Source organism: Urocitellus parryii, chromosome 15, assembly GCF_045843805.1.
Source record: "Urocitellus parryii isolate mUroPar1 chromosome 15, mUroPar1.hap1, whole genome shotgun sequence".
NCBI lineage: Eukaryota > Metazoa > Chordata > Mammalia > Rodentia > Sciuridae > Urocitellus > Urocitellus parryii.
This window is the reverse complement of record NC_135545.1, coordinates 832,408-857,128: the sequence shown is the minus strand read 5'-3', so window position 1 is coordinate 857,128 and position 24,721 is coordinate 832,408. Positions and strand designations below refer to the sequence as shown.

General features: G+C 44.1%; 1 protein-coding gene and 1 non-coding gene across 3 annotated transcripts; one reads left to right on the top strand and one right to left on the bottom strand.

Annotated features, from left to right (window-relative positions):
- The first annotated feature begins 876 nt into the window (after nucleotides 1–876).
- Znf549 (zinc finger protein 549) lies at nucleotides 877–16,350 on the top strand. Of its 2 annotated transcripts, XM_026382433.2 has the most exons (4): nucleotides 877–1,400; nucleotides 3,466–3,504; nucleotides 11,366–11,492; nucleotides 13,042–16,350. In XM_026382433.2, exons 1-4 carry the CDS (start codon nucleotides 1,323–1,325, stop codon nucleotides 14,763–14,765), a joined length of 1,968 nt encoding a protein of 655 aa, XP_026238218.2. In that variant the 5' UTR covers nucleotides 877–1,322; the 3' UTR covers nucleotides 14,766–16,350. The 2 variants fall into 2 exon arrangements, with proteins under 2 accessions (XP_026238218.2, XP_026238219.2); XM_026382434.2 differs by lacking the exon at nucleotides 11,366–11,492 and having other exon boundaries at nucleotides 1,368–1,400.
- Nucleotides 16,351–24,617: 8,267 nt separating this feature from the next.
- On the bottom strand, nucleotides 24,618–24,721 carry LOC113177934 (U6 spliceosomal RNA). Its single transcript, XR_003300153.2, has one exon. It is a non-coding gene; the product is annotated as a U6 spliceosomal RNA (small nuclear RNA).

Sequence of the window (24,721 nt, the reverse complement as noted above, 5' to 3'; positions counted from 1 at the left end):
TGGGGAATCTTGCTCTATCCTATCCCTATCACACTGTCTCCATGACCACCCTGTAAAGAAGGGTAAGTCTTCTTCCCATACCAGCTTTTGACGCCTGAAATCATCTTTTCTGCACGTTTAAGAGCAGAGGTGCAAATCAAACTCACTAGTCGGATATCTATTGACCTAGAATTTCTTTTTTTTCAAAGTGGCCATTCCCACTTCTTCAGAGCTACCGTCCCCCGCGGCCACGGACCAGGAACCTCAGGAGGCTCAGTCGGGACGGTGTCGCCGTCGGCGCCGCCCGCAGCACTCCGTCGTTGGGCCGCGGGACTTTGACACGGAGCTCTAACCCCAAGCCACTGGGGATGTCGCCTTCGCATCTCGTTTTCATCCTGAAATCGTACCGCGGCGACATCACTTATTTGAGAATTGCCTTCTTCTTGGTACCTCAGCATATACAAGAAAACCACGGGGAAAAATGACAAGCACTCGGACTCCCTGGCGACCTCTGTGAGTCTACGCCTCCCGCCCCGGACCCAGGGGTAAGCCAGCGCCCCGCGACAGCCCGCCCTGGCCCGGTCCTCGGGGTTCCTCCCCGATCTCCGTCCTTCTCTGCCGACTTCCTCCGGGCTCCGCCCCGATCTCCGTCCGGCCTGGCCGCCTTCCTCTGGGTTCTGTCCCGATCTCCATCCGGCCCTGCCGACTTCCTCCGAGTTCCGTGCGGATCTCCGTCCTTCTCTGCCGACTTCCTCTGGGCTCCGTCCCGATCTCCATCCGGCCCTGCCGACTTCCTCCGGGTTCCGTGCGGATCTCCGTCCTTCTCTGCCGACTTCCTCTGGGCTCCGTCCCGATCTCCATCCGGCCCTGCCGACTTCCTCCGAGTTCCGTGCGGATCTCCGTCCTTCTCTGCCGACTTCCTCTGGGCTCCGTCCCGATCTCCATCCGGCCCTGCCGACTTCCTCCGGGTTCCGTGCGGATCTCCGTCCTTCTCTGCAGACTTCCTCCCGGTTCCGCCCCGATCTCCGTCCGGCTGGCCGGCTTCCACTGGGCTCCATCCCGATCTCCGTCCGGCTGGCCGCCTTCCTCTGGGCTCCGTCCCGATCTCCGTCCGGCCCTACCACTTCCTCCGGGTTTTGCCCCTGCGCTCCGCCAGCTCGGGCGGGCCAAGACCACCCAGAACTCCGCGCGCGCCTGGGCCATCAGCCGAGGCGGCGCTTCCGCGAGCGCGCAGTGCGTCCGGCGGGACTTCTGGCGCCGCGGCAGTCCTCTCGCGGCCTGGGCCGGCCCTGGCAGCCTCTCCTGTCGCCTGGGCCGGAGGCTTCGCGAGCCTGCAGGCGCGGATGGGACTCTGCGACGCCCCGCCGCGCCCCTCGCCGTCCCGCGGGCCCCTGGCGGCGGCCGAGCGGACGCGCCCCGCGGTGAGTGCTGCGACGCCGCCGCCCGCGTCCCGGGCCCCGAGTCGGGCCGCCAGCACAGGTCGGCGCCCGGCCTGCGAGCTCGGCGGGGGTCCGGCGGGATCGGGACGCCCCGCCTCCCCGGGTCTGCGGGGGCTGGGAGAGCGCGGTGGCCGGCCCGGGTCCGAGTCCCCCGGAGCCTGAGGGCGGCGAGCCGGACGCTGCGCCCCGGGCGAGGGTTTTGAAGCACTTCAGAGGCTGCTCAGTGTCCAGCAGCTGCGGTAGAGCTGGCGGAGTGGACGGAGGGACAGGAGTGATGAGTCTTGCTAGATCTTCAAGGTCACGCGGCGGGACTCGGGGGCTCCTCGGTGCACGCGAGTCAGAGCGGGGGTGAAGGACCACTCCGAGTTCTCTTCTGGTCTGCACGACTGAAAGAGCCGAGGCGGGAGCAGGTTTCAGGGAGAAATTAGGATTGGGATTTTGTGGTGGCTCTGAAATGCCCTGGAGTGTGGTTGTTGCGTGGACAGCACGAATCAAAATAGGGAGGTCAGAAGAGGGGACGGCTTTGTGATGTCCAAATGGTGACAGTCTCCAACCTGAGGTTCAGATTTAGAGGGGAAACCTCAGGGGTTTACTTTGAGGTGAGCCTAAGATGGAGAGAGAGCTTGGGGCTGGAGGGTGGGGAAGAGTGGGTGGGCCTTGGCTGGCTGCCTCTAGATGGGAGGGCCCCTGGTTCCAGGGGTTGTGTCAGAGGACCAAGGAGCCCGCCTAGGACGATGGACTTAAGAAATCTGTCTAGTTCACCGTTCTGAAGACACAGCAGACAGCTCATTCTTGTGGAGCCTGAGAAAAGCCTGGCTAGCGAAGCAGGCCAGGCCCAGCAAGTGCACAGGCCTCTGCTTCTCCTTGGAAATGCAAACTTTAGCTCCAGACTTAACACATTCTTTCAAGCAACTTGAAATTGAAATGACAACATGTCTCTGTGCTCTCATACAAACATTTGGTCTTTGCCAGGCATTGGTAAGAAAGCACTAAGACCCTTGTAATTTCCTTGGTGAAGTGTCTGGTTTTCGTTACAAGCCCCTTCTCAAAATACTTGAGTTTTATTAAATGACTGAGGGTGACAATACTTACAGTGAGGTCCCTAAAGAGCCTCAAAGTAGGGCTGATCACCCAGATAGACCTAGTGATCACAGGATTTGAACTTTCAGTCCCTCCTTAGGCTTTCCGGGAGGAAAGGTGAACTGGGAATTAGGTCATATAAAATCTTGAACACAGAGATTTAGAAAGCTTTCAAGTTGGGAACACTTGGAAGTGTTGGGAGTGTCACACATGCCGAAGGGGCCTGGATGCACATCTTCTCTTCCCCCAATATCTTGACATATGAGACCTATACATTTTGTTGTTTCTGTGTTACACTCTTAATAATAAACCAGTAAATGTAAGTCGAGTTTTTCTGAGTTCTCTGAGTGAATCTAGCTAATTGTGAAACCTAAAGAAGGGGTAATGTAACTCCCAGATTTGTATCCAAATTGGATAGCATTATGGGTGGCCTGAGCATTAAAGTTACTGGCATCTGAAGTGAGGGTAGTTTTGTATGCCTGAGTCCTTAAACATATGGGTGCAGATGCTGACTACAGGTAGGTAGTTGCAGAATAAAACTGAAGAGTAGAGTGCCCAATTGGTACCAATTAGAGAACTGATATTTGAAAATAACCATATATTTGGTGCCATAAGGAAAAGCACAGAAACTCTTAATTATTTGATACAATATCACATTTGTATGAAATCTTAAATGGCAGATTAAAAACACCCAAATTTTCAAAAACATTTATAGAAATGTTGATCTGTGGTCACTAACAGCTAAACTTAGCACTGGACATGCATAACACTACTAGGAGGTAGCCACCATGATTGTTTCCATTTTATGAGTGAAGACAGCCTCAGAGAGGTTAGGTCTTTGTTCAGTGGGCTGAGGATCTGAGGTTAAATGCCAGCCTGAGAAAGCTCAGAGCAAGGCAGGAGGGAATAACTAAGCCTCCACAGGTTCCACCCTAACCCTTATCTCATAGACACCCTCTTTCCACAGAGTTCCATGGCAGCAGAAGGGTTTGAGGAACCATCACAGGTAGGTAAAGAAGTCCCAGACCCTCACTGACCTTGCTCCTCACACCCATGATCCTGGTACACAAATTCAGGTGATAGTGGTGCCCTGGGACTTGATGTGTCCTCAATCCTTGGAACCCTGGGGTCACCTGAGGCCCAGGATCCTTAATTATGGTCAGAAATTATATTTCTAAGTCAGCTAATAGGATGAGGTGCTGGAAGGTTTCCTGGGCAAAGGAACAAATTGCATGTCCAAGTGCTAGGAGGTGAGAATGGCTTGGGCGGGTTGAAGAAGTTGCAAGTCTCTGTCGTGCCTTCTGGGAACCGAGAAGGAGGGATAGGAGTTATCCTGGAGTGGCAGGAAACGTGGAGGGTTTGAAGCAAAGGAGGGAATTTTATAACTCAGATTTAAGGCTTTTTTTAACACTGCAGGTGAGTGCCGATAGGAGCCTAATACCTGTGAATCTGAAGTTGGGGGGCGGAGTTGAGTTTCTCAGTCTCTTGTCAGCAGGGATGATTTTCTGCTGGATATGGTAAGAGAGCAATCAGGAATGACCTCAACATTTTTGGCATTAATAAATGAAAGTGTGGAAGTGCCAGTTGCTGAGGTGGAACATAAATGGTAGGATTATGTAAAAGAAATACTATCATGAGGAGATTTATCTTTTTACTTAAATATTTTTATTAAAGTCGATTTTTGGTTTTAGAGCACTTTTAAGCTCATAGTAAAATTGACAGCAAAGTACAGAGATTTTCCAAATACTCCTGTTGTTGCACACGAATACTGTTTTAGTCAGCTTTTCATTGCTGACAGTAACAGTTTTAGAGGAGGAAAAGTTTATTTAAGCATCACAGTTTCAAAGGTCTCAGTCCGTAGATAGCTGGCTCCATTGCGTTGGGCCCATGGTCACTAAGTTTATCTCGTGTTTACTCTTGGTGTTACACGTAACAGACTGGACAGATACAGAGTAACATGTATTCTCCATGAGGGCATCATGCAGAGTATTTCCTTTGCTGTTAAAGTCCTCTATTCATCCTTTCCGTTTCCAGCTCCTAAAGATCACTGATCTTTTTACCATTTCCATATTTTGTTTTTTCAAAATACCATATAATAGGAATCATTCAATGTGCAGCAATATTTTATTTATATATTCATCTCCTTAAGGATCTCTTGGTGGCTTCCAAGTTTTTGCAGTTTTGACTGTAGCTGCTGCAAATGTCCATGTCCAGAGTTTTGTGTGGAAGGTTTTTGATGTCTTTGAGTAAGTACTAAAGATCTGTATTATTGGGTCATATGACAAGGGTGTTTGGCTTTGTAAAAAACGGCCAGACTGCCTTCCGTGGTGCTGTTTCACTGTTTATTCCTACCAGCAGAGAGTCCTCTGCTACTCCACATTTCATCAGCACATACTGGCATCTGTTCCATGTAGAAGTGTCTTGTCTTGATTTGCATTTCCCTAATGACATGATATAGAGCATCTTTTCATGTGTTTATTTTCCATCTTCATATCTTTAGTGTTTCCATCTTTGACTTATTTTTAAATTATGTTGGTTGATTTCTTCTTGATTTTTAAGAATTCTTGTATATTTAAGACACCTTTTTTTTAAGAGAGAGATGAGAGAGAGAGAGAGAGAGAGAGAGAGAGAGAGAGAGAGAGAGAGATTTTTTAAATATTTATTTTGTAGTTTTCGGTGGACACAACATCTTTGTTGGTATGTGGTGCTGAGGATCGAACCCTGGCCGCACGCATGCCAGGCGAGCGTGCTACCGCCTGAGCTACATCCCCAGCCCCTTTAAGACACCTTTTGATGTTACACATAAGAGTTCTTTATCAGATGTTTCTTTTGCAAATATTCTGGTCTGTGGCCTTTCATTCTTAGCACAGTGTCCTTCACAGAGCAGAAATTTTGCATTTTAAGTAAATTTAGCTAGTTATCATGGATTTCATTTTTGATGCTCTCTAAAAAAAGTAAACAACCCCAAAGTCATCCATATTTCTCCTCTGTTATCTTCTAGGAATTCTATCATTTACATTTGGCATGTAGTCTGTGGTACATGTTCAGTTAATTTACGTGAAGGCTGTGAGGTTTCTCTTTCTTTGTTTGGTGTGCAGATATCCAGATGTTCAGTTCTGTTGAAAAAATTCTTGTAGCTCCATTGTCTTTACTACTTTTTCAAAGATAGTTTGACTTTTTTTTTTCCTGGTACTGGGGATTGGGCCCAGAGGTGCTTAACTACTGAGTCGCACCCCCAGCCCCCTTTTTTAAAATTTTCATTTTGAGATGAGATCTCTCTAAGTTGCTTAGGGCCTTGCTAAGTTGAGACTGGCCTCAAATTTCTGATCCTCTTACCTCAGCCTTCTGGTTGCTGGGAACACATCTGGCAGAGCAGCTGACTTTTATGTGAGTCTTTCTATGTACTTGTCTTCTGTTCCCCTGGTCTGTTTATTCATTCTTTCACCCGTTCCTCACTGTCTTATTAAGATACCTCATTAGTCAGTCTTCAAGTTGGACAGGGTTGGGTCTCCAGCCCTTTGTTATGCTTCAGTACTGTACTTTCCATGTAAGTTTTAAAACCAGTCGATCCATATCTGCAAAACACCTGGCTGGGGTTTTGACTGAGATTGCATTGAATTTGTAGGCCAAATGGTGAGGAACTGACATGGAACAACACTGACTCTTCCTACTGAGGAACATAGAATATCTGTTTTTAAGTTCTTTTTAAATTTCTTTTGTCAGAGTTCTGTACTCATCCTCATATAGATCTTATATATCATTTAGATTCATCCTAAATATTTCATTGTTTGGTGCCAATGTAAGTGGCATCATGTTGTAATTTCAAATTATTGTTGATACATAGGAAATAAACTGACTTATATAGTAACCTTTTATCCTGTAACCTTTCTATATATTTTTTTAGTTTTAGGAGTTTTTTGGTCATTTTTTGCAGGTTTTCTATGTAGACAGTCATGTCATTCATAAAAAAAAATAGTTTTCTTCCTTTCACTCCAGATAACTTTTATTTCATTTTCTTATTGTGTTAGTGAGGAATTTCAGTGTGATATTGAAAAACAGTGGTGGGAGGGGACATTCTTGCCTTGTTCCTGATTTTGGTGGGACAGCTTTGAATTTCTCATCATTAAATATATCTTCTGCAGGTTTTTTAAAGATAGCTTTTATCAAGTTGAGGAAGTACCCTTCTCTTCCTGGTTTATTTCATTTTTATAATGAATGAGTGTCAGACTTTGTCAAATGCTTTTTCTCTATCAATTGATATAGTCATATTTTTTTTCTTATTTAATCTATTGATGTCATGGGTTACATTAATTGACTCTTGAAAATTCAGTCAGCCTTACACACCTAAGATAAGTCCTACTTGATTGTAGTGTATAATTCTTTTTATATATTGTTGAATTCCATTTGCTAATATTTTCTTGAGTATTTTTGCATCTGTGGTAATGAGGGGTATTAGTCTGTAGTTTTCTTTCTTATACTCTTTTTTATTTTGATGATAGGATAATTCTGGCTAGAAAGAAATAACTGGTAGGTATTTCTTCTAATTTTATCCTCTGAAAGAGATTGTGGAGAGTTGGTATAATTTTGGTTTTGTGTAAATTTTGTCAGATCATGTCTTTCAAGAAATCGATCCATTTCATCAGCTTATGAAGTTGTGGGCCTAGAGTCATTGGTAGTATTTCTATTACCATCCTTGTAGTTTGCCTGGGATCTTTATGGTGTGCTCTTTCATATCTGATGTTAGTAATTCGTGTTCTCCCTCTTACATCTTAGTTTGGCTAAAGAGGGGCTTATCAATTTTTATTGACCCCCCCCAACCACTTACTAGTTCCATCGATTTCCTGTTTTCATTCTCATCGACTTGTGTTCAAGTTATTTCTTTCCTTCTAATTATTTCAGATTTAAATTGCTCTTATTTTTTTTTGTAGTATTTTTTTTTTTCAGGTTCAGATGATCAGTGCAAGGTCTCTTCTTCTTTCTGATATTTGGTTTAGCCCCATAACCGTTCCTCCAAGCACTGCTTTCAATGTAACATGCAGGTTTGGTAAATTCTGTTTTCCTTTCATTTAAATGTCTCTCGAATGTTTCGATTTTGATCCATGAGTCATTCAGAAGTGTTGTTGATCTCCATCTTTGTATAGTTTTCCATCTCTTTCTGTTATTGCTTTCTAGGTTAATTCCATTGTGACTTGATAGTGGACTTTGTATGGTTTCTGGCTGTGGGAGTCGGTGCTCTGCAGTTACTAAGTACCCTGTGGTTTTCAGTGCACCTTTGCAACTCATCCAAGTCCACGTCCAACAGCACTGTCCTGTTTTTGTGGGCACTTAAAATAGTCCTTAAATTAATAATTCTGCCTTCCTGCCCCCTTATAATTCCTGTTATTTGCCCTTGCTCTCTCGTATCATTCTGTTATTCACTTTATTTATAAAATTGCTTTATTTATAAAATACACACAAACATAATCAAATTTGTTGATCATAATTATGAATGAACTATGACGTCAGTTTATGAATAACAAAAATGCAGTTTTTCATTTTACTTTTACCTATTTCTTCTTTAATGCTCTTCCTTTATGTAGATTTGTGTTTCTGGTCTGTATCATTTTTTCTGCTCTCTGAAGAGTTCTAACCTAGATGTGATGGTGCATACCTATAATCCCATCTGCTAGTGAGGCTGAGGCAGGATGATTCAAAGTTTGAAGCTAGCTTGGAGAATTTAGTGGACTTGTCTCAAAAAAAAATTTCTTTTTCTTTTTTTAAAAAGGGCTGGGAATGTAGCTCAGCAGTAGAGCTCAATTTGGGTTTAATCCCCAGTACTGCCCGTGCCCCACAACACAATTTATTTTAGTAGTTTTAAAAAATAATTAATTAATTTATTTATTTATTTTTGCATTACGATTCTTAATACACCTTTAAGAATCGTAATCTATCATATGTCTGATTATATATAAGGTATATTGACACCAAATTCACATCTTCATACATGTATTTTGTATAATGATGGCCGTCTCCTTTTATTATTTTTTGAAGTCATTTTTGTTAGCTACAACAACCTTTGATTTCAGTTTGTCCAAGAAAGTCTCTGTAGTTTTTTTCCCCCCTTCTGAATGATACTTTCACAGGGTACACAACTTTAGGTTGGTGCATTTTTTTCTCATGATACTTTTTTTTTTTTTAATAAAGAGAGAGTGAGGGGGGGGGGAGAGAGAGAGAGAGAGAGAGGGAGAGAGAGGGAGGGAGGAGAGAGAATTTTTAATATTTATTTTTTAATTCTCGGTGGACACAACATCTTTGTTGGTATGTGGTGCTGAGGATCGAACCCGGGCCGCACGCATGCCAGGCGAGCGCGCTACCGCTTGAGCCACATCCCCAGCCCCTCTCATGATACTTTTTTACTTTCTTCATGTTTGCATGATTTCTGAAGAGAAGTCAGATATGATTCTTATCTTTGCTCTTACATAAAGTATTTATTCTTTCAGCCTTTTTTCAGGATTCTTTATCTTTGATAATGTACAAATGAAGCATAATAATGTTTAGTTGTAGTTTTTTGGGGGTATTTAGCCTACTTAGTGATCACTGAACTTTCTGAATCTGGGGTTTGGTGTCTGGCATGAATTTGGAGAAATTGCAGTTATTATGGTTTCACATATTTCTTCTGTTCCTTTTTCTCCTTGTATCCTAGTATGTTACACGTTTTGTAATTTTCTCATAATCATTGGATATCTTGGTTTTATTTTTATTCTGTTTTATTTATTGGGGATTTTGTGTTTGTGCACTTTACTTTTCTATTTTTGAAGTTTCTATTTATCCTTAAACTTGTGGGTTCTCTTCTCAGCCTTGTCTAATCTGCTTAGCCCATCAGAGGCAGTCTTCATCTTGGTACAGTATTTTTTAATCTGCATTTCTGATTCTTTCTTAAGATTTCTGTCCATTCTTCTGTATTCACTTTCCTTTATCCATTAGAGCACTCAGCATCTTAATTACAGGGTTCATAATTCTAACATCAAGGTCTGGTTTTCATATTTGCTTTTTTTCTTCAGATTGTAGTTATTTATTTATTTATTTTTGGCTTTTTGGTATGCTTTATAATTTTTTTCTTGTTAGCCAGATGCAGATATCTGGTAAAAGAAGCTGTTGTAAATAGTAATGTAGTGAGAGAGGAAGGAAGGGAGAGGAAGCATTTAGTAATGCAGTAAGGTGTTTGGGGGAGAGGAAGCATTCTAATTACTGCCATGAGGTTTCAGTTTTTAGTGAGCCTATTGCTTCTGATCTAAAATTCACAAGCCTTTCTCAAGTTGATAAGTTGGCAGTTCAAGATGACTACCAGAGTGAGTTGTAGTGGGTATTTCCCTTCCCCTCAGTCTATTAACCTTGCAGATTAGGCTCAGGTCAACTCGGGTATCCGAGGGAGTGCTTTGTTTAGAAGAATGAGTGCTATGGACTCCTATCATTGAGTCCTCCTGGGGTTTTTAGCTTTCAGAGTTGTTCCCACTGAACCTCCAGAAGATGGTGGTTTGTAGTCCAGCTTTCCTAACCCAGCTTCTGTGGTGGTTTCTTCTCATGGGCCAACTCTGGAAGCCTCTACTCCTTGTATTTGTCTGTTTTTCTAGTCACGGGGACAGCAGTTTGTCCTGTGTCTTACAAGTGTTAGAGTGTCCATTTTCCAGCCTGTTCAACTGTGTGTTTGTGTTGTGAGATAGTGGTGGTCGGTTTTCACAATGTGGAGTCCCATTTGGGGGCAGGGGAGTGCAAGCGTCAGGTGAGCAGCAGCTGGCAGAGCTGAGGGAAGGCATTCTAGTGGAGGCTTTCACTGGCTGGCGGTTGGCATGTGGACTGGGGCAGATCAAAGATGTGGCCCTTCAGGCCATAATGGCAGTGCTGCTGGTGGGGAAGGGTGGGCAAAATATTGTCTCGTTGCTGGGTTCCTGTGTGGTTGCTGGGTCAAAGTAGTGATCATCATGGAGACGATGAGGGTGTGTAAGGATACGATGGAGAATGGATCTGACTGGCAGAAGGGGCTGTAACTGGGGGATGGATAAGAGATTCATTCAGGGCGAAGCAGCAGTGGAGGTCAGATGACACTGAGGTCAGGGCTAGTGTTCTGCCCTCTGTTGACTGTCTTTTTAATGACTCTTTCTGGAGCCTGAGGTGTTCTGACAGGATGGCAGCTCAGGCTAGAAGCAGATGAAAGCCCTGGGAGAATCCTTTGGCTTGGAGTGAGATAATTGGGGACTGAGTTTGAAAGCCATTGTCAGAGTAGGGCAGCCAGGTCAGTAATGAGGAAGAAGAGACCCTGGCTACTTGAGTTCTGCCCAGGACTCCAGTGCTAGAATGAGGAGCCAGGCCACTGGAATGGTCTTGGAAATGCTGGAGCTGCCTCTGGCCTGTCTGTTAGAAGACTGGAGGGTACTGTGCCCTGGTTGTTTGACAAGCACATGAGCAACAAGACATGGGGAAGCGGAGCAGGATGTGAGATGGACCAGGGTAGTAGTGTTGGTCTGGAGATACGAGGAAACTTCAGTCTCCAGAGCAATAAGCAGGTGGAGAGGGAGTGTTAATGGGTGTGTTCAGGGCTTAAACCCAGGAGTTGAGCACAGGTGGGTATATGTGGCATGATCTGGGGCCCCAGGGAATTGGGCAGGAGCATGGCTGAGATTCTGCATACCAGGCCCAGAGCTCAGATGATGCTCCATTTCACCTTGTGGTCATGGGAGCTGGAGATGGTGATCACTGGGTGTGAGAGGTGGCAGGGAACGGTAGCATCAGGGTCTGTGTCTCCTCTGCATGGGGAGGTACGGTGGAGGGTGAGGTACCAGGGACCTGGGTAACGAGGCTGCTCATGAACTCATCTGCCCCCATTGTGACAGGGCCATGTGACCTTTGAGGATATCGCTGTGTACTTCTCCCAGGAGGAGTGGGGGCTCCTTGATGATGCTCAGAAACTTCTGTATCATGATGTGATGCTGGAGAACTTTACACTCGTGGCCTCAGTGGGTAAGGTCCCTCACAACCACACTGCTGGGCTCTGTGCTTTCCTTTCGTTCCCCTGTCCTTCCCAGAGCAGGACCATGACCTCTGCCCACTCCCTGGCCTCCTGACACTGCTGATTGTCAGGCCTGGGCTAGCCCTAGCCTCTGCTGTTCTGAAGCCTTGTAGTTAGTGTTTGAGTTCAGAATCTTGCAGTCTGTCCAACCAATGCCACTTGGTTTTGCCACTCTGCTAAAGTGAGTGACTGCTGAGGCTTCCCTGGACTGTAGTGGGCTTTTCTTGGCACCTGCCTACCTAGGAATCACAGGTATTTACATGCTACTATATGTTGGGAAAACTAGGGTGTGACAGTAGGACCTGTCCCCCAACCCCTTCAAGGTTTTTCTGTAGTAAATTTCTCTTCTGTCGTCTTTTATGGGTTAGGATGATCTAAGCTAGAGTTGGTCACTCAGTTACCTGTTTTCCCTTAGGACTTTACCTTCAGGTCCCAAATGTTCTTCCAACTTGAGCTGGAGGTAGGGGAGAACAGTGTTCCCTGGCAGGGTGCAGAAGTTTCCAGTCTTTTTTTTTTTTAACAGCAAAGAGGCATTTATTGTGAGCTAACTCGGACCTCCGCGCACACAGCAACTGGTGACGCTGAGAGGCCCTGAGCCCAGGGTTTGCAGCAGTTTTATACACTCTCTGGGGAAGGCAGGGACTTCACATACATCATAGCATCTCTTAGCAAATCATCACACACCATGGGAAAATCATAAAACAACTCTAAAACATGATTAGCACATTCACTGGTGGGTGATTGGTTACTACAAGAGGGGGATTCATTTGAAATGATTGGTTTAGGCCATGAGGGGAGTACGTGCTGAACTACATGGTTTCCCAACACGTTATCAACCCAAGTTTCCAGTCTTAACAAGAAGGGTATATGGTTTCTGGAATTGTGAGCTGAAACAGTGGGAGGGTACACATTCAGGGCTGAGCTCAAATCATATCAGGCAGATATTTTGTGCTTACCACTGTTTTGATGCCAAGGCTCATGGCCATACCTTATTCCTATATTTCTTCCACCTACTTGCCATTTTGCCTACTTGTCATTTCAGCTGTGACTTCTGATCCCTGGCTGTTCCCTACCTCTACATCCACTGCATCTCTCCGGTTCCTCTGCTTCTGTAGTTGCTCCAACATTAGCCCACACTTCATGAGCTGTGAGACATGCTTGAGTATTTAAGTAGCCTTGAAAGCACCAGCTGCCTTGTTGCAGCTGTGCTTTCTTGGGGTAGGACACGCCTGTCTCCAGATGACAGGTCACACCGAGAACCACTGACACGGGAAGGAGGTGTAGACCCTGCCCGTCTTCCCACAACAATACCCGTTCCATGTTTTCTTGATGGTTGTAGGGCCTCTCCTACATTCTGAACCCTGGAGGCTCACTACCAAACAACCTGATCTTTTTTTACCTACCCTAGCTCCTTTGTCCTAGAAACAAACCTAGGGATTCTCCTGCTGGGCCGTCTCCTCCCACCAGAGTCACCCTTCACCTGCATTCTTGTGCTTTCAGGTTGTTGGCACAGAGTAGAGAAAACGGCCCATTCTGAGCAGATTCTTTCCATAGGAATGTCACAGGCCAGGACTCCAGCACCAAGTCCTTCTATTTCGAATGCTCATCCCTGTCAGATGTGTATCCAGTTCACAAAAGACTCTTTGCACCTGACTGGATACCAGGAAATACTTCTGGGGCAGAAACCATACATATGTGTGACATGTGGAAAACACTTCTCATTAAGTTTGAAACTAAAAGAGAACCAGAAGCAACACAGTGGAGAGAAACACATCATAAGGGGAGAGAACGGAGCCTTGCTCAGCTGCAGAGTCCCTGTGTCAGACAGCTTTTTTATATGCAAAGATGTAGAGAAGGACTTCCCAGGCAGTCTAGACCTTCTGCAGCATCAGGCTGCCCTTGGCAGAGAATGTTCACTGAGAAGCCGAGAGACCTTTCATGTTCAGCCAAGACAGTACAAACATAGCAGATTCAAGCAAATCTTCAATGAGAGGGTTCACACCATTGAACATCACAGAGTTCACACTGGAGAAAAAGCTAATGAACATAGTGAATGTGGAAAATCTCTGAGCTCCAAATACTTACTTGTAGAGCAACAGAGAACACATAATGGAGAAAAGCCTTATGTGTGCAACACATGTGGGAAATCATTTCGCCACAAACAAACCCTCATTGGGCATCAGCAGAGAATCCACACTGGAGAAAGGTCTTATGTGTGTGTTGAATGTGGGAAATCCCTGAGCTCCAAATACTCTCTTGTTGAGCATCAGAGAACCCATAATGGAGAAAAGCCTTATGTGTGCAACACATGTGGGAAATCATTCCGTCACAAACAAACATTTGTTGGGCACCAGCAGAGAATCCATGCTGGAAAAAGACCTTATGTGTGCATTGAGTGTGGGAAATCTTTCATTCAGTCTTCTGACCACATTCGACATCAGAGAATTCATAGTGGAGAAAGGGCTTATGCATGTAGTGAATGTGGGAAATCCTTCATCTACAAACAGTCACTTCTTGATCATCAGAGAATCCACACTGGAGAAAGGCCCTATGAATGCAATGAATGTGGAAAGGCCTTTATCCACAAGAAAAGACTTCTTGAGCATCAGAGAGTCCACACTGGAGAAAAGCCTTACGTGTGCATTAAATGTGGGAAGTCCTTTATTCGGTCTTCTGACTACATTCGGCATCAGAGAATTCACACAGGAGAACGGGCTTATGAGTGCAGTGAGTGTGGGAAAGCCTTCATCTGTAAACAAACACTTCTAAAGCATCATAGAATCCACACTAGAGAAAAGCCTTACCAATGCAGAGAATGTGGGAAAGGCTTCTACATTGAGGATAAACTTCTTCAGCACCAGAGAATTCACACCAGAGAACAATCATACAGCTGCAGTGAGTGTGGGAAAGGCTTCAGCCACAAAAAAAGACTTTTTGAGCACCAGAGGACCCACACTGGAGAAAAGCCATGTGAGTGCAGTGAATGTGGGAAATGCTTTCGACATCGCACCAGCCTCATTCAGCATCAGAAAGCGCACAGCGGAGAGAGGCCTTTCATCTGTACTGCTTGTGGGAAGTCCTTCCTTTACAAAAACAAACTCATCGAGCACCAGAGGATCCACACAGGAGAAAAACCCTATGAGTGCAGTGAATGTGGGAAAGCCTTCAACAAGAGATATTCCCTTGTCAGGCACCAAAACATTCATGCAAGAGGAAGGCCCTAGCCTTTCTTGGAACAGACCTTTCATCTGATCTGCCGCACAAAAGTTGAACCTCATACCTCTGAAGATCAACAATTGGAAGATTCGCTACAGGACCCAAGTGCTTGGGAAGCTTCGTGACCTAACTTGCACTTTGTAACCCACCTAGTACTGACGCAGACACTACATTGTGGTATATTCCGGTGCCCCATCAGTCACTCTGATGCACTTGTGGGGGTTGGGGGCGGATACAGATGTGTGTGCTAACCAAACCCTGAAGGGAGCCTTGGTGAATGTGAGCCTGACAGGGTCCTCTTCTATCCTGCTGAACTGTTCATGGCATAGAGAAGACCCTGCAGAGCAGTCTGGGTTCTGGTGGTCTGCAGAGGTTTACCTTTTGTATGCATATTATTTTTTCTGTGTGGTTGCCATTGTGGAATTTTTCCTGTTCCACATCACCCAAGAGGGAAGTGGCCTGTATCACCAAGTGCTGATATATGCACTGATAAACACCTTATTGTTATTACATAAGCCATCTTTAATCTGGGAGGTTGTGCATATTGTGTGGTGTGGGTCTGGAACAGAATTGTGTCCTTTTGCCATGAATGGTGAACAGTCTGTGGGCCCCAGCTTTCCGTGCTCCAAGGGCACAGTATGATTGTAGAAGTAGTTTTCATTGTCATTGCTTCCCAAGGCCTTCTAGAAAACACGGCAGAGCTGTGTGGTCCTAGTTATATGGTTTGGGTGTCAAATGTGTTTGTAGGTCTGACAGTCTTACTAAGAAGAGGCATTTATGACAGACTCCAGTGCTTTGATACTTCTGGATTGTTCCTTTGTTCTTAGTGATGCTCCATATTTTCTAACACTCTTTCAGTGTAGCTATGTCCCCTGAAGGGCAGAATCAGGTAGGTGTTATTGGCTGGATGAGCCAGGTAAGAATAATTGGTCCAGAGATGTAGTGCAATAAGTAGGGGTTGGAGAAGATCACAGCAAATACAAAGAATGTGTCTCACTGTGGGTCATCCAAACATGTCCATGTTACTACCATGGCATTGTTTGGGGATGCATAGGAATTCTTAGGTTCTCTGGACCTTTCCTTCTGCTGTGGCCAGTCTTTTATCAGGATATATGACCTAGGTTTGATGGACCTCAATCACTGCTGGACTAATTTTGAGTTGACTCCTGCACAGGCAGGAAAGCAAGGCTTGAAGGAAAACAGACCTGGAGTCAAGGTGTTGGCTTTGTGGCTCATCTAGGTATCCAGGTGTCTCAGAATTATCTTCATTGCTTTCCATCTGCTGCCACTGGTGGGAATCTCCTGTACTTAAGAGATGAGTCCCTAATCATATACATACATCTATGTCACCACATAGTCTGGTTTACCAGAAGGGCATAGATGCAAATTTTGGGGTATAAAAACTACTGGGGATTGAACCCAGGGATGCTTAATCACTGAGCCACAACCCCAGACCCTGCCCCTTTTTATATTTTAGAGACAGGTCTTGCTGAGTTGCTTGGGGCCTTCCTAAATTGCTGCAGCTGGCTTTGAACTTGTGATCTTCCTGCCTCAGCCTTCCAAGCTGCTGGGATTACAGACACGTGCCACTGTGCCCGGCTATTCCTGTAATCTTGATAAAAGTGTTGTCATAAACATAAGCCTGTGTCTTCTCCCAGTCTGTCTTTCTATTCACTTTATTTCACTTGGTTTTCCAAAAAACAAAAGTTCTTTATTATGAAATCTAATTGGTCCATTTCTTCCTTTACTAATTTTTCTTTTGGTGAAGAAACATATACCTGATTTAAAGATATCAGGCAGCCCTGGAAGGGCAGTCCCTGCCCCCCACCCCTTGGGTCAAAGCCCCAAATACCAGAGCATAATATAGAAAATAAGTACTGACAATATAGAAAATAAGAAAATTTAGTCAATACAGAAAGATATTGAAAATTCCTAATTATGAGATTTGCAAAACATACACAGAAAACTAAAATACCCCAGACAAAAATTCAGACCTAAATGAGAGGAGAAATACATGTATTTGAACATACACTGAAATACATGGGATTAAAACTCATTGTGTCCTAAATTGATCATAGGTTGAATGTAATACCAGTCAAAATCATAGTGGTCTCTTCATGTAGAAATCAACAACTGGATCTGAATTGGTGAGGAAATGCAGAGGACCGAGGACTGTCCAAACAGTTTTGGGAAAGAAGGAAGTTGGAATATGACCTTAACTCAAGACTTGCTATGAACACATCAATCAGGACATGAAGATGCTAGCATGAACACAGAAATATAAATGTAACAGTCGTAAAGTACAGGTGGAGTGTACGTAAATGATCAGCTGATGTTCAATGAAGGCACAAAGGCAACTCGGTGGAAAGAATAATCCTAAGTCAGTGTTTCTGTACCAGTTTGGTATTCATACTTTTTAAAAATTAGATTACAATCCTGGACATAAGAAGAAAACCTAAAGTATAAAAGAAGGACACATCTGATGTTTGGATCAACTTAGGACATAATGAGTGCTCAGTCCCTAATGAAGTATCTCTTCTCACTGTGTGCAGTGGTCAGTCATCTGCGTTGTTTTCCAAATCTTACATCTCTCTCAGGTATTCCCTGTACCTGATGCTCTTGTCAATAGCACTGTTTTGGTTTTATTTTGTTTTGTCTGTTATCAGTCCTAGAGGGACTGCCCCTTCCAGGGCTACCTAATTCCTAGAGATAATAAATGACTCCCTCAGGATTGTGGCTTTTACATACAAACCAATTCAGAGGCCACCTCCAAACAGTCTTATTGAAATCATGGCAAGCCAGTGTTTCTGCTGCCCTGCCTCACCCCAGGACCCAGGGTCCAGACATCTAGGAGTCACCCCGTGGCCCAGAATCATCAAACCATTCAGTCTCAGATATGGCACACCTATCCTGCCCTGCCCCTGCCTTTTTGCAGAAGTCTAGTCATGACCCTGGGCTGAGCTCTCCTCCCTTTTGTTTGTGGCTGACCCTTGTCCTTTCTCTTGGCCTGATTTTTTTTTTTTTCTCTTTTGGGCATCTTTGAGTAAACATTTTCTTCAGGACAGCCATTTCTGTTGGTGACTATTGGTTTACCATATCCGAGTAAGACAAATTCCAGGTTTTCTTTCAAAGTACTATTTTTTTTTAAGAGAGAGGAGAGAGAGAGAGAGAGAGAGAATTTTAATATTTATTTTTTTAGTTTTCAGCGGATACAACATCGTTGTTTTGTATGTGGTGCTGAGGATCGAATCCGGGCCACACACATGCCAGGCGAGCCCGCTACTGCTTGAGCCACATCCCCAGCCCTCAAGGTACTAATTTTTGAAGGCAATGATTTCTCAATTGTTAAATATCTAGAAACAATCATTTATTTTAAATGGATCTTATGTCCTTCAAACTTCAGGAACTGATTCTAGTAGGTATTTTTTAGGTTTATTAGGGATTTCTGTCATTTTTATAGACATCAGAGAATTTTCTCCATAAAATACTCTTGCTTCATTCTTATTAATTCTGGCAATTTGTATTTATTTTTATTGCCTAATAATAGTGGATAAAACTTTCTGTTCATTATTGAATAGAAGTCTAATGTCTCTTCAAAACTTTCAGTACAATATTTAATGAAAGTCTTCTTTTACCTGGCTTTAATTTGTCTAATTTTTATGAGTTTCTTACAGCAGAATCTTCCATTTTTATTTTCCATACTGGAGATCCAATCCCAGTGGGGCACATGCTAAGGTAGAGCTCTATGGTTTAGCCACACCCCAGCCTATGGCTGGGTGGCAGTCGTAACTCCCAGTACAGTAAGTCATTATCATGTCTCTTCATGGAAGCACCTCTTTGAACTCAGACCACAGGGATAGGAAGCAAACATTTCACTTTCATTTTCATGGTGAGTGATGGCATTCATATTTCCACCCCCTCGATTCTTGGACCACTGAGTTCTGGCTTTGGGACATCACCATTTCTCAGAATCAATTCATAGCGTGTGCAGCCTCTTGGGGAACCTTGCCTCAGCCCTGCCAGGCATTGCCCCCTGGCTGGCGCTGTAACTGGGTCTTCGAAATCCACTTGACCTGTGGAGCCCGCCGTGCTGGGCTGTGTTCCTTCCTGTGTTCCCCATGGGAAGACCTGTGAATTCCGTGAGCATGGCCTGCTGCCACCCTTTATTTGCTGCGATCTGATTTCCTTGGAAGCAGTGTGTGGAACGCTGTGATGGGGAGTGAGGCATCACATACATCCACTTCTGGTAGCTTTGGCAGGTGTGCTGTGTTCAGGGAAAGCAAATCTACATCCAAGTGTTTATTTCAATAGGACCAAAAAATTACCGCTTCCATGACAGAGGTGTCCAGCATAATCACCTGCCAAGTGCTGCCCGTTCACCCCAGGGGTCCTCTGATCTGCAAAAGCCCCCACTCTGACTGGGAATTGGTTCAGGACCTCCTTCTGGTAGTCCCCAAGAGTTACTCTGGTGAAGACCATGAGAGTGGGGGACATGGCAGTGAAGAGGTTCCTTTATTAAGGGACTCTGCCTCATACGAGGGATTCCAGTTCTATAGACTAACTCAATTGGGGAATTGACAGGAGCTGTATCTAGGATTCAGGTTTGACTCCTGTCTACGTACACAGATCTGGTAACAATTTAGTAGACTTTTAACCTTTTTCATGCCTACAAATATCACAATTAACTAGCCAATCAGTCTCCAGGAATCAGACCATTCTGGTTGCCTCTTTGACTCTTCCATCCACCAGAGTCACCATCTGCATCTTGCCTTTGGCAGTTACGTGCCACCAACTGGTCCTTGCCACCCTGCAACCTAGTTTCCTACATTGCATGTGGTTTCCCAGTTCAGAGGCAGCCATTGCTGCTACGCATTTTGAATTATCAAGGACAAGCTCAAAGTTCTTCAAGGATGCTACCACTCCCTCTCACAAGTTTATTTCTCATCGACATGGTGAGAAATGTTCTCTGACCTCCAAGAGTGAGAGGAAGATCTGAAATGGTCAATCCACTCTAAGTTTCCCACAGCCATTGGACCCTGTTTTCCACAGTACACCCAAAGGAGACCTTACTTACTGTAGGCCACCTACACTCCATGTTCCTGCCAACTAACTAAACGAATTGTGAGAACCAGCCTCACAATTCATTTAGTTAGTTGGCGGGAACATGGAGTGTAGGTGGCCTACAGTAAGTTGGCAGAAATCAAAAGATGGTGATGCATCATCTTTGCTTAGTGGGAAAAGATCAACGACTTCAGCCTGATTCATGTTCTACCCATCACTATCCCACATTTAGTATCCATTCCCATACATGTCTTCAGGATTTCTGGGTAAATTAGGAAAAGCATTTTTCAGTGCAGTTCAACTCTCCACTGGCACATTGTCCTTCAAAGGCTGACTGGGAGTTGTATCTCGTTGTAGATCTAGAGGTACAAAGGGATGTTGGGACTGAGACTGAGAAGAATTGGTTGTCTTGCCAGGCAGCGGCCTCAGTGGACGCCACTGCCATTTCCTCAGGCACTTTGGGGGAAGGCTTCACGTCAACTAAGTCAGGAAACCCTGATCTAGTCTTTAGATTTCAGGGTCTTCTTCTCACATGCCCCTGTGATTTTTATTGTTTACTTGAAATACAAGTTCTCCCCATCAGTTTCTGTTACTCCCAGTGGGTACTAAGCACTTCCAATAGCTGTCAGTGCTCTGCACAATCCCAGATTCTCAGTGTCCTCTGCAGTCCCCTCGGGGACACTGTCACCACACTCCCAGGTGACATGATAATCGCTGCCAGCAAGGAGGTGACGTTTTGCAGTCCTAGACCTCAATATGAGGTTCAGTGTCTCACCCACACACTTGACACATGCTGCCTCCGCATCCCGGTCCTGGGAGGAAATCTAATATGGTAAGTAGCTTTTCCCTTTGGGGAAGGATCAGAATCTTAGGAAGTATTTTTCTCAGGAAAGCCAAGATTAACTTGTCTTAAAAATGTTTTGCTTTTCTGAGATTGGAAACAAAAACCTTAGGTAGATAATAGAAGTCAGATGACAGATTAGTGATGGACGGTACATGGACGGTGAATGATATATAGATGATAGGTGTTACATAAATGATGGATGATACCTAGAAGGTAGAGGATAAATGATGCATAGATGATGACAGGTGATAGGTGTGAATGATACACAAATGATACATGATACATAGATGGTAGATAAAGGACTGATGAATGCCCAAACACATTCAAGAAGCAAATGCTAAGGGAGGAGAGGCATGTGGCCACTCCAGTGAGCTCTTAGGGCTGCCTGGCATCTCCCTTCTCTCCTCTCAGATTCTTTCAGAAACTGCTCCCTCTTCTCACTCAACACATGGCCTGTAACAGGACTCTGGCTGAAGCCCTCAGGATGCAGACACGCTTTAAGTAAGGAGATAAGGGGGTGAGCTCCCACTTTGAGCAGACATGGAGAGCCTGTGTGGGAGTGGCTGCAGGTGTGTGGATGTGCCTGTTGCTGTTTTCTGCTTATTTTGTGATTGTTCTGTGCAGGGTATGCTGTGCCCAATGGAGTCTTTAATAACGTGCATCTAATTTTCTAGCATCCATGGAATGCTGTTGTCCACATCCCCTGTTTAGACAAGTGAAAGGCTCATTTGTCTCTTGGTTTTAAAGTGAAAACTTTATGTAAAGACAAGTATGGAAAAATATTGTGAGTTAAGGAATCAAGAATGATGAGAACCTTATCCTGACATTTAGCAAGATTTTAAAGGGGCCCGGCAATTCTCACTCTCACACTAATCCATACTCTCTACCCTGCAAGGGCCTCCACTGCCACATAATGGATCCATTCCTGTGTCTATTATCTGTCAAGTATCTCTTAGTTGTCCAGTGGTTTCACCTCAGTGACACATCCCACTTAGAAGATGGCTCTTCTTTTATACAGAAACCAAAATCTGTATAAAAGAATATCCCCTTATGAGATAAGATACCCTTATGAGATAAGATACCCTTATGAGGACCAGTCAAGCCTCTACTCTGTGGCTCCTCCTGCGTCTCCATAGAACCCCAATCAGAGACATGATGAGTTCCTATGTCCTGTGACTCAGTGTAGGTCTCAGGGTCCACAGCAATCCTTAGCAATGCCAAGTTTTCGGTTTCGAGGCTCATGCAGACACAAAGTTCCCACCGCAAGTCTGCAGACCTGCATTTCTCTAACTTCACTTTTTAAGCCCTCTTGATGATGCCACCTCATCCTTTCTTGAATCCTGTCACCTACTTTACTTATAGTTCTGTAACTATTTTCATTACACTAGTGACTCCCTATTTTCTCACTTTATCCTTAAATGGTATTGTGAAATCATAATCATGATATAGGTGTCTGAAAAAGCTCACAGGTGAACAAAGTTGAATCATCACACTGGTAAAGTACTCCTCTTCTCCCTTAGCAAGCCACCACCTCAGGGAAGGGACACTGCTCACAGCTCTGAAGACTTCTCCCAGGCCAATTTCTTCTGTGTGCAAATTGTTTGTGATCTCTGAATCTCACTCTTAGGGGACCCATTGTGAGTGACCTTGTGGTGCAGCTGCTGCCCGAGGTCCTGCTGGATGTCCACGGCAGCATGACCACTCCAGCTGGACTAACTCTCCCCACCCAGGTAGCAATGTATTAAGAACCTTTACCCCACATCCTCACCGACATTTATTGTTATATTTATTTTTGATAATTGCCATTCTAACTGTAGTCAGGTGGAATCTCAATGTAGTTTTGATTTGCATTTCTCTAATTGCTAGAGAGTTGAATCTATTTTTATATATTTTTGACCATTCAATTTTCTTCTTCTGTGAAATTTCTGTTTAATTCCTTCCTTAGCCCATTTATTCATTTTTTTTTTGTTTGAGGTTTTTTTTTTTTTTTTTTTTTTTTGGTGTTAAGGTCAAAAACTTGAGTTCTTTGTATATCCTGGACATTAATGCTCTATCTGAGGTGCTAGTGGTAAAGATTTTTCTCCCATTCTGTAGGGTCTCTCTTCATGTTCTTGTTTCCTTTGCTGGGAAGAAGTGACTTAGTTCGATAGCATCCCATTGATTGATTCTTGATTTTACTTCTTTTGCTTTAGGAGACTCGTTAAGGGAGTCAGTTCTCAAGCCAACGGGATAAAGATTTGGACCTGCATTTTCTTCTACTACATGCAGAGTCTCTGGCCTAAATGTCTAGGTCTTTGATCCACTTTTGAGTTTTGTGCTGGGTGAGAGTTAGAGGTTCAATTTCACTCTACTACATATGGATTTCCAGTTTTCCCAATCTTTTCTCCAATATATGTTTATGGCACCTTTGTCTAGTATAAGATAACTGAATCTGTGTGGGTAGGACTCTGTCTTCTATTCTGTTCCAATCGACTTCATGTTTGTTTTTGTGCCAATATCATGTCATTTTCATTACATAGCTCTGTACTATAATTTAAGGTCTGGTGTTGTGATGCCTCCAGTGTCACTTTTCTATTTTTCCAAATAAATTTCATGACTGATTTTTCTATTTCTATGAAGAACATCATTGGAATTTTAATAGGAATTGCATGAAATCTGTATGGCACTTTTGTTAGTATGGCCATTTTAACAACATTAATTCTATCTAAGACTGGGAGATCCTTCCATCTTCTAAGGTCTTTTTCAGCTTCTTTAGTGTCTGTTGTTTTCATTGTGAATGTGTTCACCCCTTCTGTTAGATTCCCAAATATTTTTTGAGGCTATTATGAATAGGACAGTTTTCGTGATTCTTTCAGCTATTCATCATTGGTGTATAGGAATACAACAGATTTATGGGTGTTAATTTCATATCCTTTTAGTTTGCTGAATTCATTTACTAGGTCTAGAAGTTTCCCGGTGGAGTTTTTTGGGGTGGTCTTGTCATCAGCAAATAGGGATAGTTTGAGCTCTTCTTTTCATATCTGTATCCCACTTTTTTCTTTTGCTTAATTACTCTGGCTGGAGTTTCAGGACCATGTTGAATAGGAGTGGTGAAAGAGGGGGCATCCCTGTCTTATTCCAGTTTTTAGAGGAAATGCTTTCAGTTTTTCTCTATTTAGAATGATGCTGGACTTGGGTTTAGCATGTATAGCTTTTACAATGTTGAGTTATGTTCCTACTATCTCTAGTGTCTTAGTAGCACCTGGAGTAGTTCCATAGTCTGAAATATTTCTGTTTATTTGGTCCTTGAACTCCCTATACCTTTTATGGATAAATTTCTAGCCTGACCATGGATCTCAGTTCAGACCCTGAAATTAATGACCCTGGCCATCTGCATATTACAGTGCAGGTGGCCGCCATAAGGCTTTCTTGGCTGCCCGACTCACTGAGGTCTAGCTCAGGAGACTGCTTCTTCAGCTGAGAAGTTGTCACCCCTGAGGCATCTCCAACTCTGCCGTGAATCCTCTCTTCTTCTTTTTTATTGGGGGGGGGGCGCAGTGCTGGGATTGAGCTCAGGGTTTTGTGCATGCAAGACAAGCACTTTACCAACTGAGCTATATCGCCAGCCCTGAATCCTCTCTTAACAGCAGGAAGCAAGAATAATTTCCTGCCATGGCCAGAAGTCAAGAGTTTCCAAGATTGTTTCCATCTTTTGGCTGCTCACCAAGCACCTCCCAGGGGTTTCTGCCCCCAGAGCTACTAGCTCACCTGAAGCTGGGAAGAGGATCCCCCACTCTTCCACTCTGTTCCGTATCTCACAAATAGTGGAATTTTGTCCTCCAAAACACATATGTGGAAGTTCTAACCTGAAGGATCTCAGAATGTGGGTGTGTTTAGAAATAGGCCTTTAAAAAGGTAATGTAAAATTTAGGTGAGATGGTGGGGCCCTAATCCAATCTAACTGGTATCTTTTAAAAAAAAAATGGAGTGCTTCACAGATTTGTATGTCATCCTTGTGCAGGAGCCGTGCTGATCTTTTCTGTATTGCTGCGATTTTAGTATACGTGTTGCCAAAGTCAG

Bases quoted from the DNA above. Each gene is read 5' to 3' on its own strand.
- Znf549 (XM_026382433.2), top strand. From the start codon at position 1,323: ATGGGACTCTGCGACGCCCCGCCGCGCCCCTCGCCGTCCCGCGGGCCC. The intron at 1,401-3,465 runs GTGAGTGCTGCG...CTCTTTCCACAG, and splicing joins CCGAGCGGACGCGCCCCGCG to AGTTCCATGGCAGCAGAAGG. The intron at 3,505-11,365 runs GTAGGTAAAGAA...CCATTGTGACAG, and splicing joins GGTTTGAGGAACCATCACAG to GGCCATGTGACCTTTGAGGA.